The sequence below is a fragment of the Tympanuchus pallidicinctus genome, unplaced genomic scaffold (genome assembly GCF_026119805.1).
Source record: "Tympanuchus pallidicinctus isolate F22 unplaced genomic scaffold, pur_lepc_1.0 scaffold17, whole genome shotgun sequence".
Classification (NCBI taxonomy): domain Eukaryota; kingdom Metazoa; phylum Chordata; class Aves; order Galliformes; family Phasianidae; genus Tympanuchus; species Tympanuchus pallidicinctus.
Window position 1 is genome coordinate 8,925,587 of NW_026294690.1, and position 16,291 is coordinate 8,941,877.

General features: G+C 51.2%; 1 protein-coding gene and 2 long non-coding RNA genes across 6 annotated transcripts in view; 1 reads left to right on the top strand and 2 right to left on the bottom strand.

Moving 5' to 3' along the window:
• Nucleotides 1-1,467: 1,467 nt before the first annotated feature.
• Nucleotides 1,468-4,155, bottom strand: LOC128078717 (uncharacterized). The gene is made up of 2 exons (XR_008205759.1): nucleotides 4,066-4,155; nucleotides 1,468-2,426 (listed from the first exon to the last, which is right to left on the bottom strand). It is a non-coding gene; the product is annotated as an uncharacterized LOC128078717 (long non-coding RNA).
• GATA2 (GATA binding protein 2) lies at nucleotides 3,092-14,528 on the top strand. 4 transcript variants are annotated; one of them, XM_052679206.1, is made up of 6 exons: nucleotides 3,092-3,323; nucleotides 3,739-4,173; nucleotides 4,804-5,403; nucleotides 7,858-8,036; nucleotides 10,860-10,985; nucleotides 11,814-14,528. In XM_052679206.1, the coding sequence occupies exons 2-6, from the start codon at nucleotides 3,945-3,947 to the stop codon at nucleotides 12,111-12,113; spliced, it is 1,434 nt and encodes a 477-aa protein (XP_052535166.1). In that variant the 5' UTR covers nucleotides 3,092-3,323; nucleotides 3,739-3,944; the 3' UTR covers nucleotides 12,114-14,528. The 4 variants fall into 4 exon arrangements, with proteins under 4 accessions (XP_052535166.1, XP_052535168.1, XP_052535167.1 ...); XM_052679208.1 differs by having other exon boundaries at nucleotides 3,094-3,323; nucleotides 7,891-8,036; XM_052679207.1 differs by lacking the exon at nucleotides 3,092-3,323 and adding an exon at nucleotides 3,630-3,637.
• The window catches only part of LOC128078715 (uncharacterized), a 40,303-nt gene continuing 30,685 nt past the window's right edge, over nucleotides 6,674-16,291 (bottom strand). Inside the window, exons 14-17 of the long non-coding RNA XR_008205757.1 lie at nucleotides 13,160-15,695; nucleotides 12,361-12,541; nucleotides 9,187-9,336; nucleotides 6,674-7,262 (exon numbers count right to left, since the gene is read on the bottom strand). This is a non-coding gene — a long non-coding RNA (uncharacterized LOC128078715). The remainder of the gene's footprint in view (nucleotides 7,263-9,186; nucleotides 9,337-12,360; nucleotides 12,542-13,159; nucleotides 15,696-16,291) is intronic.

Sequence of the window (16,291 nt, forward strand, 5' to 3'; positions counted from 1 at the left end):
GCGGAAAGAGAATAATCCTCCACCCCGCCCCACCCCCCAGAAAAGATAAAATGGGGGGGTGAGGGGGGAGAGGAGGAAAGAGCCCCAGTCCGGGCATGTAAATAAATACTGCGATATTTGTTTTCTGGCTTCGTGTCTGCCCGGGCAGAGGTGTCAGCTCCATCGCTAACTGTTGCTAAAACACGGCGCCGTCTGCCCCCCCCCGGAGCGATGTGACATCACTTGTCAATCACATCCAGAGGACCAGTTGTGCAGCTAGCGCTGGGAAATCTCCCTTATTACAAGAAATAATAATAATGGGACGGCATTAAGAAAATAAAGTTGATAAAAGTGAGGCCGGATATCAGTTAAAAAAAAAAGAGAGAGAAAGAAAAAAAAAAAAACAAAAAAAAAAAACAGGAGAAAAGGGAAAAGAAGGAGAATGTGGAGAGAGCGGGAGCATCGGGGCTCGGCTGCCCGCGGAAGGGGCTGCGGAGCGGAGCGCAGCCGGCTGCCCGCATTGCCCTGCGCGGCGCTCCCCGGGGGAAACTCATTCATCCGTTCCGTTTCCAGCCTCGGGCCCGCAGCTCGGTCACCGGCACCGGGCATGTGAGATAGGAGGGAAAAAGAAATAAAATAAAGCATAAAAAATGACAAATGCTCCAAGGAATGCTCGGTAGGAATCCTCACTATTGAGGAACCCTGTTCTGTTGAGTTGAAATCCGGCTTCTCCCCACCGGAGCTCTCGTTCGTTTTGCGGGGGGTTCAGGGAGGGGGATGCGGGGCTTTGGGAGCTCCGGGAGGCGCCGGGGCAGCGGGACCCCCCGGGCGGGGCCGGGCTCGGGGCAGAGCGGCCGGAGCCGGAGCCCGTTCGGCCCTTTTGTTGTGCTTCTCCCTCCGGCCCCGGGGTAACCCGAGCCGGGGGCTTCGGGGAGAGAGCCCTAGGCGGGCAGCTCCGGGGTCTGCGTCACCATAAATCAAGCCGCCTGATTAATCTTTACAATTTGTCTTTTAAAACAAACACGAACGAATTATCAGCTCGTTAACTGCGATTTTATCACCTGCCTAAAACAAACAGCCCACCCCCTGACCCCCCCCCCCCCCAAACAACAAAAAAAAAAGAAAAAGAAAAGAAAACCCACAAAACTCGGCCTCGTGCCGATGGCAGCCGGGCAGTAATTAAAACATCTGTAATAATCATCATCGGAGCGCTGGGCATGGCCGGGGGCTGCGGCCCTTCTCGGGCAGGGGGATGCCCGCACCCGGCCAGGCTGTACTGCGAACAGAGACCTACCTGCGAGCGGCCGCTTTGGTTCCTATTCGCCCTTTTTAGAAAATAGTCATAATAACAGAAGGAAAGTCTCGGTTTGGGGATATCTATCTGGTTTTGGTAGAGTTATTTCTGTCCGTGGAAAGAAAATACCTTCAGCCGTAGAAGGAGAAGCCGGATTTTTAGAAAGCTCCTCTGTTCTCGCTCTGCCTTTTCACTTTCCTTTTTTTTTTTTTTTTTTTTTTTCCTTCTTCTTTTTTCTTTTTTTTTTTTTTTTTTTTCTTCTGTATTTTCCCCTCGCTTTGTTTCCCTTTCCTCCTCCCTGGCAGCTCCGGCCCCAGGCGCCCCGGGCACGGGGGCACTTTGCCCTCTCCAGCCTCTACCGCCTCCCATCCAGTGGGCCGCTCCCGTCCTGCCCGGCCCGGGGCCCCCCGAGCCCGGTTTGGGTACGGGAGGAGGCAGAGGAAGGGCTGCGGGGATGGGGGTGCTCCACAGCCCCTCCCGGGGCCTCTCGTAGGGGACAGCGGGTGGGGAGCGGGCAGGAGCGAGGGAGCCCCGCTTCGCTCGAGCAGCGCAGAGAGGAAAGGGAGGTTTTTATTATTATTACCGTCGTTATTATTATTATTATTGTTATTATTTTTTAAAAGAAAGTTCATTTCCTGGCGAATTTGGCAGTGGCGGTGACGTCAGAGCCCCGGCGTCGTAGTGACTGGGGCGGTCGGGCCGGGGGGGGTCGCGGCTCCCAGTGCTGCCCGGGGGGGTTCGAGCCGTGCTCCCCTCGCTGCCTCCTCCAGGCACCCCGGGTCGGCCGCGCCGTCGGGTCGGAGCCGCTGCCGTTGCCCGGCGGGCTTTGCTCCACGATTTCCTCGCTCGGAGACTTCAGCGCTCGTTTCCCTTTTCCTCCGAAAGCAGAGGTTTGAGGAACGGGAAGGCAGCGTCTGTGCATCGGGACCTGCGGCAGCTCCGATAGCGCGGCGGGCGTCTGGCTGCGACTTTCCCTGCGTCGGTTTTGGTCTTGTGTTGGTTTTGTTCTGTTTTGTTTTCCTTTCCTGCCCCAAAAGCGGATGAGTCCCGAGGCGCTTTTCGGGAAGACTCGGAGCTGAGCCCCGCTGCGGCCGCGGCACTCCCGCCGTGCGGGGCAGCTCCTGGGCACGCACGGCCCGAAGCGCGGGGGTGACTGCGAATAATGAAACAGTTTAAAGAACCGAGGGGGGAAGGAAAATAAAGGCAGAGCTGCGGCGCCGCTGCCCCACCGGGAGGGACACGCCGCGGACCGCTCCCGGGAGCGCTGCCCTGCCCCGAGCCCGGCCGAGCGCTGCGGACGGGCTCCGGCCGTGCCCGCTCGAAGTGGAGCCTCGCGTTTGTTTCTTTTTGCCGTTTTCCAACTAACGTGATGCCATCAGCGACCGCGCTGGGCTCCGTCCCGCTGTGCCCCGTTAGAGGGGGGGGGGGGGGAAGCCGTGCCGCCTCCTTCTCCCCGGTGCCGGCCTCCATCCCTGGCCCCACGCATCCCGGCGGCAGCGCATCTCCGCGCCCGGGCACCCCTGACGGAGCCGCCCCCGGCGCCGAACCCTTCCCGCCCCGATCCCCCCCCCATCCCCACGCACCCAGCCGGGACCCCCCTATTCCGCCGTCCCCGCCCCACAGGGGCGTGCAGAGCCCGGGCGGGGAAAGCCCCCACGGCGCTGCCGGGCGAGGATGCTGCGGGCGGGGGCAGGGGGCGGAGGAGGGGGTCCGCGCCGCGCCCCCCCGGGCCGGCTCCGTTTGGGGCCGGGGGTGCGGTTGGGGGCGGTGTGGGGCGGCGGGATTGGCTGGCCCGGCCGCCGGCCCTGCGCGCCCCGGCCCGTCTGCGGCGCCGCGGCCAGCTGGCGCCAGCGCTCATATAGGATGCGCGGGGATGGGACCGAGCCGGCCAGAGCCGCGGCTTTGCCATCTGAGTAACACCCTCTATCCAACCTCCCGCTCTCCTCCTCCCGCGCTCGCTCGGCTTTTCCCCCCTTCTCTCTCCCTCTCGTTCTCCTCTCTCCCGCAGCCTCCGAGCGGGCACCCGCCGCCTCTCTGCCTCCCGCCCCGGGTAAGTGTGAGGCGCGGGGGGGCATCGCCGCTTTCCCCCTCCTCCCACCCTTCTGTCCCCGATCCTTTTCTCCTCCGTCCCTCGTTTTCCTTTTGTGTCAGCCCAAGTTCTCGCTGGGACTCTATGGGATCTGCCGTCCTTCCTTCCCCCTCTCCCCTTTTGAAGCCAGCTGGAAAAACTCCTGTTGACGTTTGTAGCGAGAGGGCTGGGGGGGGGAGGGAGGGGGGAAAGGAAGCTTTTGGATTTTTTTTTTTTTTTTTTTTTTTTAAAAGTTCGAAATGAGATCTGTTTATTTAGTGACGGGAGGGCGCAGGGTGAGGAGTCGGGGGAGCAGATATTTTAGGAAGGGGGAGGGGCTCGGCCGCCACCTCCCTATACATTTAGGGGGGACCCGCTCACCCCGTGTCTCTTACAGGTGCTGCCCCGCCATCCGCCCGCGGACAGAGGAACGCGTTGACTCCGGGGCCCACCCTGCATCCTCCCGAGGGCGATCTTCGGACACCCGACGGCTTTCTCCTAAACAATCGCCCGTCTGCTAAACACCCCCGGTACCTCCGCCTGTCGACCCCGACCGCCGCTCGCCGCTGCCCCGCGGGTGGGCGGGAGGGGAGGCCCGAGGCCATGGAGGTGGCCACGGACCAGCCTCGCTGGATGACCCACCACGCCGTGCTCAACGGGCAGCACCCCGAGAGCCACCACCCGGGACTGGCTCACAACTACATGGAACCAGCGCAGCTCCTACCTCCGGACGAAGTCGACGTCTTCTTCAACCACCTGGATTCCCAGGGCAACCCTTACTACGCCAACTCTGCCCATGCCCGGGCCCGGGTCTCTTACAGCCAGGCACACGGTAAATGAGCATCCCGCTCCTCGGCCCCTTCCCCAGCTCTGCCCGTTCCGACGTGTGGGTGGGGAGATGTTCTTGCGGCCGCTCCGGTGTGTCGGGGCCAGGGGGGAAAGGCGATGGAAGGAAATAGAACAGAAAGGGAGGCACGGGTAAATTTTAACCCTAGCGATGACCGGGCATTGGCGGAGGGGAGGGAAAGAAGGGGAGGGTGAGAGAGGAAGGGGAAATAGTGTGTGCGGAGGCTCAAACTTCTCAGACACGGCTGCTTCCCGGATGCAAAATACGAACAGATTCGAATCGGCAATGGATTTTACCTGGGGTGTTTGTAGGATCTGAAGAGAGAGCGCTGTGGCAGCTCGGAAGACAGCACAGAAGGGGGTTTGCTGCTTGCTGTAGGGTGGGGTGGGGTGGAAACGGGGGTCCTTTGCTCCTTCCCCGGCTGGCTCTATTTCTTCGAGTTTTCCCCGGGTGGTTGGGGTCTCCCTCGGAGGGCATGCAGATAAGGGGCTGTTTGCAGACTGTGGGTGCTGCTCTCTGTGCTGGGAAATCTCTCCCTGCTCCGGCTCCCCTGCAGCTCTCTGGGCCGCGAGTTGGGATATTTCACTGATCCCTGACGCTCTTGTGTCCCTACAGCCCGCCTGACCGGGAGTCAAATGTGCCGGCCTCATCTTATCCACAGCCCCGGGATCCCTTGGCTGGACAGCAGCAAGGCGGCACTCTCTGCCCATCACCACAACCCCTGGACCGTCAACCCCTTCACCAAGACGCCCCTGCACCCCTCGGCAGCCGGAGCACCCGGGGCCATCTCAGTGTACCCCGGCAGCAGCACGTCCAGCACCGCCTCCGTCTCGTCGCTCACCCCGGCCTCTCACTCGGGCTCCCACCTCTTCGGTTTCCCCCCGACCCCTCCCAAGGAAGTGTCTCCGGACCCCAACTCCACCAGCGCTGCTTCGCCTTCGTCCTCCGCTGGGGCCCGACAGGAGGACAAAGACAGCATCAAGTACCAAGTGTCGCTGTCAGAAGGGATGAAGATGGAGAGCGCCAGCCCGCTCCGCAGCAGCCTCACCAGCATGGGGGCCCAGCCCTCCACTCACCACCCCATCCCCACATACCCCTCCTACGTGCCGGCTGCCCACGACTACAGCAGCAGCCTCTTCCACCCGGGCAGCTTCCTGGGGGGCCCGGCGTCCAGCTTCACCCCCAAGCCACGAAGCAAGGCCAGATCCTGTTCGGGTAAGCGGAGCACCCCTGCCATGCATTGATGCTATCCCTTGGGTGGGAGGACTAAATTTAGGGCCGTTGTGCTGCATGTGTGCGTGTCGTGGTTGGCTGTGCTTGCAGTATACAGTTGAAGCCGTAGGCGGCTGTAGGGCCAGGGTTTGTGCTAGCTCTCTTTGGGACAGAAGGGCAGGTGACTGCTTGGCCTCACTGTGCTGCATTTTTAAACGGAGCTTGTACCAGGCTTCCCTGGTGCCATCGTGCTGGCAGCGGCTGCTGAGCCCTGGGGCACTCGGATGGGGCCGAGGGACACGGAGTGAGCAGTGAGTGGCGCAGCAGATCACACTACAAAGAAGGATTTATATGGGGAAGAATGTCAAACAGCCCCCGGCAGGCTGTGGCCCCCGAGGGCTCACGTTCTCCCGAAGTGGTTAACCCCCCATCCCCCCCCAGTTCCACGTGGGGACTTTCTGCTCAGAGTTGTTTCCCCTTTGACAATTTTTCACGTCTCCTCTTCAATAAGAGAGAAGGCCCCAGCGCAGGGTGAAAGCGAAACTTCCCCGGCCGCTCCGTGCCGGCCCTATTTCCTTCACATTTAAAGGAGCAAAAGTTCAAATATAGTTTACATACCAGTGCTAAAGACTAAGGTGTCCAGTCATCGCTAACTTACTGCAGCCCGACCAGAAAACACTGCTTCTTTCCTGATCCACACATCTCTGCTCCGTAGTGCAGAGCTTTCCACAGATCTGCCTTGCATTTCTACCTGGCAGTGCAGCTCCAAATCAGCAAACTGCGACGGTTGAAATGCTGATCGCGCTTTGAAATGACCCCAGTTGTACAACCAGGAATAGAATTAAGGACATTTCTGTAACTCTGACCTTCCTGCTTTAGAATCAGCATCAGAAGGAAAAGATGTACAATGTATTTCAATACAGTGTACTGGTACTGAATTAAGATAGCCCTTGAAAATTAGCAACCATATAAGCTGTTGTGTGTGTGTCCTTAAATATCATTGAATACACCACATGCAATTATTTTTAAAGCAATTCAGAAACGTGCTCCTTCACGAGTTTTTTGCAACAAAAGCATCAGACACTTTACAGCCTCACCAGCTCCGATTCAAACGGCCCCTCTGAAGGGAACACCAAGTCACTACTTAAATGCAGTTGCTGCTACATGCATGCATTCTTTTAGCGGTGCACAGCGCAGTAAGAAGATGCAATTAGCAGCCTGAGCCCCTGACTCACAAACAGACCCAAGGCCCCCATCTCTGAAGATAACCGGATCTCGAGGAGCTTTTTATTTTATCCTGTGGTCGCCGGCAGCTTTATTAAATGGGGGAAGCCTGGGGCTCCGTTGTTTGTTTTTCCTTTTTTTCCTGCAAGGGAGCCCCCCGTGCTGGGGGGAACTGGGGAAAGTTCGTGACCACCCGGTGTTTTTGTAGGAAAGCTCAGGCTCACGACACGGCGACTCCGGCAGCTTCCTGCCCAAGGAGGGACAAAAGCTCCAAACGCAGCACTGAGAGCTCCCCTCATTTTTCACCGTGTTGTTTAAAAGCCACCCACTCCCTAGATTAAAGGAGGCACAACCCCGCTGAACTCGGCGTGGCCTGCTGCAGTTATTAGCAAAAGGAGAATTTCCTCTCCGCTTAAACGCTGTAGGATTTGCATACACTATATGAAGAGATTTCTATATTAAGCAGACCTGCCCTCGAAGCGTCGGAGGCGAATGAACTTCTAGCAGAGAGCTTTCTGAGGCACAGACACACGTAGGAGCTGCATGCTAGGTTTCCGTAGGGCCGCTCTGCCATGCCGTGGTTCCCATGTTGTGCTGAAGCACAAAGCAGAAACATGGGTAGCTGCTCCGCACTAAATCTAGGGGGAAAAAGAGACAGAAAAGGACTTTTTTACAATAATTCCCAGTGTCAGTGCTGGAACTGAAGTTTCTGAAAGATCAGTATTGTGCCTTTGGAACAAAATTCACAACACAGCCTTTGGCACGCCGTGTCTATTCCCAACCTGCTCAGCTTTGCTTTCCTGCCTGGTAGTGTTTGCAGCAAACAGAGCAAGCCCAGAAGAGGAGGTCTTTCTGCTTAGATTTAATTCTAGGAAACCCATTTCTTTGGTTCCTTTTTATCTTTTGTTGTTGTTGTTTGTTTTACGTCTTGTGTGTTCACAGGTGTGTGTGTGTGTGCATGGCAGAAGGCACAGCCCGAGCACGGCAGTGCTGTGGGTGCGGGAGGGAGCTCTTGTTTTCCCAGCACCAACACCGGGTCAGTCCTTCCCTCCCCACGGGGAGCAGGAGCTGATCCCTGCTGGTGGCACGCACTACTGGCGGTGCTCTCGAGGTCCCCGCTGCATGCGCTGCGCGCGCCCCTGCTGTCTGCCCCTGCTTGAGCTAACGCGGTTTTGACTTTCGGAAAACGCCTAAAGGACAATGCAAAAAGCTTTTGTGAATTTGTTTTTAAAGAAAGAAATCCGGTTTCTTCGTGTTTCCATTTAGAAGGCAGAGAGTGTGTGAACTGTGGAGCAACCGCTACCCCTCTCTGGAGAAGAGACGGCACCGGGCATTACCTGTGTAACGCCTGCGGGCTCTACCACAAAATGAACGGTCAAAACCGACCTCTCATTAAACCCAAACGAAGGCTGGTAGGTGTCTTTGACTTTCCTTGGGTTGGGGGATACATGTGGCAAAGGGACCACACGCAGGCACGAGCCTGACGCGTCCTACCGTGCTCGGCCCCATAGTCACAGCAGGGTCAGGCCATGCCTGGGGGCAGATCCCTCCCACCCCCCCCAACGTGCCCTGAGCCCCCAGCCGAGCTTCTGCGCGGCCAGGCCAGCGGGAGATCGGGTATCCGTCTCCCCGTTTATCCTCAGATGACAGCTTTTAATTTAATTCCTCATTCATTTGGCCTCCTGGGACGTTTTGGGAGCGAAAGGGTTATGAGCGTGAATGTTCTCCACCGTGTGCTAAAAAAAAAAAAAAAAAAGGAAAAAAGAAAAGTTCCAGCTCCAAAAAGCAAAACAAATCAGATGAGTCAAAGCTACTGCTCCCTACTTCATAATTATTTGTATGAAAGCCATGAAGTAATTTTCACTCTTATATTCTCTGGCAATACTAATATTGGTTCCCTCCCCAGACAATCCCCTACTGTTTAAAAAAAAAAAAAAAAAAATCCTATTATTTTTCCATGGAGTCACCTATACTTTGTATTTTCATTTGAGCCATTTAAAAAAAATGTCCTTTCTGAGCTCCTGGTAGTAGTTTCCTATCCGGATATCTGTACGTTAAAGATAAGGAAACTTTGTGTATCTGTTTCCTGACTCTAAAAGCTTTAGAGAGTTTCTATAGGCGAGCCTTGCCAGTCATGCTCGCTGTTTTGAAATTTCTAATACACTCTATTCCACAAATAAGGCGTAAAATGCTAAGAATAATAAATATATTTTTTTGGAGCTTTGTGATTTATGGTGCCCAAGTCCCTCAGCTACTCGTGGGCACGTTTCAATGAGGTTTGGAGAGCAGAAAATTGGCACCGCTGCTCTGACGCTGGGATGAGATGCAGAAGATTTGTCGTGAGTCAGAATTTCAGCTATGCAGGCTGCTTAGTGACTGACACACAGAAAAATGTTAAGACAACAGTGTAACATTATCGACTCCCAGGCTCAAGTACTTTGCAGTCTGAATGGGACAGGCCGTAGAGCCCAGCAGTATCAGTGAGCCGCGTCCCGGCCACAAACACAGCGCTCCACCTTCCCCTGTGCTGGGAGAGGGTTGCACTTCGTTTTCTGTACTTACCCCACTTCAAGCAGACAGAGAGCTTTTCTCTTCATTTGGTTGTTTGTTGTTGTTGTTTTAATTGATTTACAGCTTTGTTTATTGCCCCTTTTTCCACTGTAGTTTGCTTGTTTGCAGAGGAGAGATGGCCATCTTTGGGAATGCGTTCATCTGACATGCAATAGCAAAGCCATCATTAATGTCAGTGCTCGGAGGTCTGGCATTAATTGTGTTTGGGTTGCATGAGCGTACTTGCAGTAGGGGGTACCCCTTCTCTCTGCCTTCGGCCTGTTCTCACAAGCGAGCGGGGGCTGAAATATACAAGTCCCAGAGGGCTGATTCCTGCTTTAAGCTGCTAAGCCGTCCACCACTTTGGGAAAGTTACATAGCTGGAGTGTAAAATCAGTGAGTGCCTACAAACCCAGCGCTGCCCTTCTGCGAGCCGGGTCGGTCAGTGCTCAGCGTTCTCATACGGAAAGGCCAAACGCTGGGACGCCGCTGTCGGCTCGCAGAGGTGCTCAGTGCTTAATGCAAACCTCGCTGCCGCTTCACCGCATGGTTCTGGTGGCTAATTGCAGAAATACCTAGAGAGCAAGGCCCTGGGGAAATTAACGCCATTTATGTGCGTTAGTAAGCAAACTGCGCTAATTTAAGAAAATATCGAGTCCTCTCCTTTAATCCAATCGCACAAATTGAATTGTGTTCCGCCTGCTTCCGGAAGCAGAGCTGCAGCTTTCTTATACAAAATCATTTCCCAGAATTTGGGGTGCCACTGACAGCGCTTCCATCCAACGAGCAGCGTGTTGTCGTAGGGCCTGCTAGAGAAGGGCAGAAATCACCCGCTGCCTGCTGTTCCGCTCTTCCTGCTCTTGTTCTGGGAGGTGGGTGAATGTTTGGGATATTTTTGCCCCCCCTCCGCCCTGGTTTCGGCAGAACAATGCTGTTTAAATGATCCTTTTATATTTTTTTAAAGATGGTTGGCTGAGGGCTTGTCAGCCCAGAGACTGAGTAGGGACAGAGGCGGCAGCTGGGTCAGCGCAATCATTGCTTCGAGGCATGAAATTTGGTTTGCTAAATATTTAAAGAAAGTTGGAGCCAGTTTTGTTTTCTCCCTTTCACTTGTAAATGGAAACTGAATTTTCAGTGATGGCTCTGATAAATACTGCACCCAGCTAAGCAATGCGGTTGGTTTTCTTTTGTGGACATCTTTAAAGGGACAGAGGAGGTGAAGAGAAAAAAAAAAATCACATTCTTTAAGATCATTACCTTTTTTCAAACTGGCACTGACTTAGGTTGGTCACTTAAGAAAAAGGGGAGGGGGGGGGGGGGGAGAAAGAAAAATAATTTTCCTGAGACATTCTAGAATCCTGCAAAGGGAAACCTTGAGCAAATCAAACATCGATTTCCCCCTCCTAAAATTTTTTGTTCGGGGAGTTGAAGAGACGCATTGTTTCCTCTGCACACATGGTGCCATGGGGCTCAGTGCTGCAGCCTGCATAGGAGAATACGTGCATTAAACAAAAACCCAACGGCCACAGCATGCGAAACTGACAGGAGCTTTCGTTCAGCCCCAACGCTCTGCAAAACTCGGTATAGATCTACCCAACCTAAATATCGAGCCCAAGTTGACCTTTCTCATGATCCCCCCCCTCCTCCTGCTGATAGATTTTTAATTTTCTCTCTCTTTTGGTTAGTCAGCGGCCAGGAGAGCAGGGACGTGTTGTGCCAACTGTCAGACAACCACCACGACCTTATGGCGACGCAACGCCAACGGGGACCCGGTTTGTAATGCCTGCGGACTCTACTATAAACTGCACAATGTGAGTATTTGCTCATCTCATGTGTCGCGGGGATTGATGTCTTAACTGCGCGCTGTACACTGGGCTTTTATTGGTTTTGGGGGGTTTGGTTGTTGTTTTATTCCTTCCCTCATCTCCAAGGTTCCCCTGGGGAGTGACAGCCATTCTTTGTCGGCATAGTGATGCTAAGTTCGGTGACATTACAATGTATGAGCTTGGCTTCTAACGCTTGGGCAAAGCAGGCAAAATTGAGCATGACACTTGGTTTTAACTAAGCGAGTTTTGTGCATCTTTTGGCCATTGGAAATGGGCTCTGTGCAAGAATTGATCCCAACGGAGCATCTTCGTTTTGATTTCAAAATAATAATGCATCTAAGGCTTTGTGTTACTGTCATTTGTTTAAAAAGAAATTTGTTCTAAAAGCAGGAATCACTTGTCCTGTTGTACAGTTATTTAGACTACAGGTAACTGAGGTTATTGGTCTTGGGTTGTTCACATCTTAGGTCTGAATTTAGGTCAACGTGTGCCTCCTGGTTTGATCTCATTCTCTTAGGAAATGAATGACTGAGGGCAAGCCTACGGGAAAGAGAGTCATCGGCTGCCAAATTCAGTTCAATTTGTTTTTCATGTCTAGGGTTTTTTTGTGTGTGTGGTTTTATTAAACAAACCAATATAAACAAGTTCTGCAGAGAGAAACACCATTTTTTTTCTTTTTTTCTTTTTTTTTTTTTTTTTGGCCAGAAAAAGGTCTCCATCCAGGAAAAACACATGGGGGCTGTCCAAATATTTTCATTTTTGCACAATAAAGTCATTTTGTCGGCATGAGCCTGATTTTCTCATTTCTTGCAGGTGAACAGGCCTCTGACCATGAAAAAGGAAGGAATTCAGACCAGGAATAGGAAAATGTCCAACAAATCAAAGAAAAGCAAGAAAGGCTCCGAGTGTTTTGAGGAACTGTCCAAGTGCATGCAAGAGAAATCGTCTCCTTTCAGCGCTGCTGCCCTTGCTAGTCACATGGCACCTATGGGGCATTTGCCACCTTTCAGCCACTCTGGACACATCCTACCAACACCTACCCCCATCCACCCATCTTCCAGCATCTCATTTGGACATCCGCACCCATCCAGCATGGTTACAGCCATGGGATAAAACCTGACGACCAAGAGACCCACCCAGAGATTGAGAACATGGGGCTTTACCTAAGACGACACCAAGTAAGAAAATGTTCTGCCAAGAGGAGAATGTAGGGATGGCAAAAAAGGGGATCTGTGCTCCCGTGTGGTTTAACTCTTCATGCTGGACTAAAGCCTTGCAAGAGATGGGTCTTCTGCAGAAATGTGTAGTGGTGCCTGTAATGCACTTTGCCCCCTCAGGTATAAGGAAAAGAAGAACTCACCTGGTCGATATTCAGTTGTCTAGCAGAAAGCAAAAGGTGGCAGAAGCAGAAAGAAGAGGCTGGAACTGGCTTTCCTTTCTCTCTTTGTTATTACTGTGAATATTGTGAAGAGATATAAGCAGCCTCCCAGGATGGAATCGGCTCACTGGAAGCCGCACATGCTGGATTTCTATTGTGAACTCTGTTTGGGGAGGGGGAAGAAAAAAAAAAAGAAAAAAAAAAAAAGGATGTCTTTATAAAAAACTTAATTTTTAAAATGAAATCAGACAGAAAGTCATATTTATTTTGCTCTTGTTTTCCACAAAAAGCCTCAACCCCTCTGAGTGCATGTTTTTGTGCTGTTGGTTGCAATGGCTACTACCCTGTATGAAAATCTGCCTTCGTAAATATGGGGAGGGACAATATTCATTGGCCCTCCTGGATTTGCTCCATCTATCTTCTGTACCAAAATATCCCCTAGGAAGGGAAGAAAGAGAGGGTGGGCAAAGCGAGAACTGTAGCCGCAGCATGGGATTTCAAAGCGCCCAAGACGATGATTATTTTTGACACAATTTCTTCTTTCATGTTAGGGAAAAGAATGACTTATTTTAAAAAACAACAACAAAAAAACCCACACAACAGCCCCCCTCCCAGCTACCATATCATTCCTTGAACCAGACAGCTCCATCAGACTAACTGGTGGGAAGACGCTCCCGGAAGGCAGTCCTGCACTAGCGAGGGCTAAAATACCAAATCGCTGCAGCTAACATGCAGCAAAACAACAGAAAAAAATGGCAGGGCATAAACCCATCCAACTCACAGACTGCAGAGGTTGAAGCATTTTGTTCTGTTGTGTTGGCAGCTGTTGCTTAAAAAAATGCAGCTCAGCTCTTTGGGTAAACTTAGGGCAGCGCGGCAGCAGGTCCGCACGCAGCAAGGCAGCGCGTGCTGTCTCAGGCATCCAGCCCCCATGGACTTCGCAGGGAGGAAGGGCAGAAATGAGGTTGAGATCACTGGAGAGGGGAAAGGGAGAGACAATCAGTTTGAGCTTCACACATCCGTCAAACCCCAGACGCAGCGACAGCTGATGAGATGAGGGAAAGCGCCGTACGGCCGCCTTCCGTAGTGCGTTTTGTAAGAAAAGAGGAAAAAAAAGAGAAAAAGAAAAAAAACCTTAGAGCTCCCATTATTAAACCACGTTGTACGTAAATGATCGAAAACAAAGCTATTGCCAATGTGAAGTGTATTCTATTGATTGTTATGATCTGATGCCTCTCGTGAACACAAGCTCCAGTATAACATACAGTGTACATATTTAGCTATACTTCTGATGAAAATGCCCCAATGAGCAGAGGGGTTTGATAATGTAAACCATGTAAGCTTAACTCTGTGACAAGCTTCTTTCTTTCTTTTTTTTTTTTTTTTTAACTTTTAACTTTTTTGTTGTTGATGGGGTTGTGTTTTTTTTTTGTTTTGTTTTTTAATATTTTGGATCAAGCCAATTGTATCTTTACTGCAACAGTCCTGCTTTAAAGAAAGAAAAAACACAACAAAACAAATAAAAACAGATGTATGTTAATTTTCTTTTTCTAACCATGTAATTCGAAAATTTGGTAATGAATTAAGAACCAGGCAGACATGGAAAATCCTGCTTGCATCCTTTTCCTGGTCTGCGTAGGCATATAGGTGCACTTTGTAAAGAAGTGGAAACGAACGGGAAAACAAAAGCAGTTGGGAGAAATCACAAACCTTCTTAATCTACTGAGGGAAAAAAAGAATCGGATCCTTTTTACTTTCTACCTTTTACAATGGTACAGTTGTACATTATTTGTACCCGACTCAAATTTCGGTAGGATTTGTGCAGGGGGTGGGGAAGGGACGTGGGTGGAAGACAGGGATTACTGATACAGTTGACAAAGTGCAATATATTGTCGGTCACTGCAGCATAGACAATGGCAGTTGAGATTTAAATTATTTTGTACTTGTATCAGCATATTAAAAAAAAAAAATCTGCAGTATTTTCTGTTTTTATTTTAATTTTTTTATTTTGCTTATTTTTGGATTAGTGAACTAAGTTATTGTTAATTATGTACAACATGTTTATATATTGTCTGTAAAAAGCGTATGCTTTCCTCATATTCCTTCAAGGTGAATATTGCTAAGAATAATAAAATACCTTTTTTGTGAAATGACCCGTGCCCAGTTTTCTGTCACACGGGCTGCTTTCAGCAAGGAAAGGTTGAGTTGGCAAAGTCGTACTGTAGATGTGGAAAAGCATCCCAATGGGTTTCAGGGCAGAGCCTTTGTTAGACCAGGTACAGCTCGCTGTAGGCTCCCACTCCAGTGTGACAGGCAACACCACGAACACAGAAATCTGTTTCTTACCATTTGGTGTCATGCATGGCATGAAAGGAGCAAGGGGAGACAGCCAGCCCGGAGCCCCTCTGCTGCCTGTGCTCTGGGGATGAGGGTTTACCGCCGGACAGCTTTCCCATGGCCAACACTTGTGCTTTCATCACATGCTCTGGTCTGACCCACACGAGGAACTCTTGGGGCCGAACAAAGCGAAACAAAGCCCTGCGAGCGTCCCTGCCATGCGCAGGGGTGAGTGCTGCTGCCACTGAAACAATGTTTGCAAGAAAACTGCTAATGAACTTTGGGTTTCCTCCTTCGACCCCCTGGGAGTTGCAGATCACTTCTGTGGAAGCCAGCCTGGGATAACTCCTTGCTTATTAAGAAAAGAAAAAAAAACACCAGTTCCTTTTTCAGTGAACATGTGCAAATTCCAACCTTTCATATCACTGCCTCTTAGCGGCGCAGCCTCCTCCCCGGCCCCGTTTGCAGGCCCAGCTAGCAAGCAGATGACACGGGGCCACAGCAGCTCTGGATGTGCTGCACAAAGCCCACACGGCCAGGACAAGGCCTTCCTGTGCCATTTCAGACGAGTTAATCATCTCTCTAAACTTGTTCAGCGAGGCTTAGTGCAAACACCCATTAAAAAAAAACAGCAATTTATGGCATACCATGCAAGCTTCATTTACGAAGAAACACGTTCATCCTCAAACGGGTTTAAAATGGGGTTATAAGCAAAGTCACCCACCCTTGCTCCATATTTGAATGCCAGACACACTCTCAGGAGGAGAGAACAGGAGCAGCACCAACCACATCATTTAAAAAAAAAAAAAACCTTAGAATAATCCAACCACTTGCTTTTGTTGCACATTACACAGCCAAGCCCAGGCTTTGATGAAGGTTCACCTCTGTGTTGCCTCTCTGTAGGCATCTCATGGGGTCTCTGCTATCTGCTGGCAGCACTGGGGCCGTGCTCCATTCCCATGCTGGGATGGACCCGGTTCCTGCAACACAGGTAACAAACAGTGCCACATTCATTAGGTGCCACTAAGCAGCAAAAGATCAAAACGTCCCTCTGCAACGTACATGTCGTGTTTGTCTCCAGACATTTTGCAAAGCAGAAGGAAAACAAACAGCAGGGAATGGAAATGGAGCAAGTGTGTAAAGTTCAACACAAAGTGGAAGCACAGAGCTGGTACACAGACAACAAATTGGGATGGATGGTCCTTTCACTACTGCCAAATACTGGGGGACAGGCTTGTTGTGAGGAGGGAACCCTGACATCACTTGCCTTTGGTTCCTGTTGTTGGGATTATTGTTTTAAGCTGTGCTTAATTGTCATGTCTCCACAGCCACATCAAAAGCCAAGAAGATTAGGTTACAGGGAGTGTTTGATGTCAAAATACAAAATAAATAAAAGGAAAGCTGAAAAGGTAGCCTATTTTCCATGATGTCTAGTGAGGTTTTAGCCTCGATTTTTATTTTTTTTTTTAATTTTTTTATTTTTTTTGCAAAGGTTGCACTTCTTTAGTGGCAATACTTTATTTGCTTCCAAACAACTCTACCGCTTTCCTGAAGCAGCTTGAAGGGTTAATAGCCC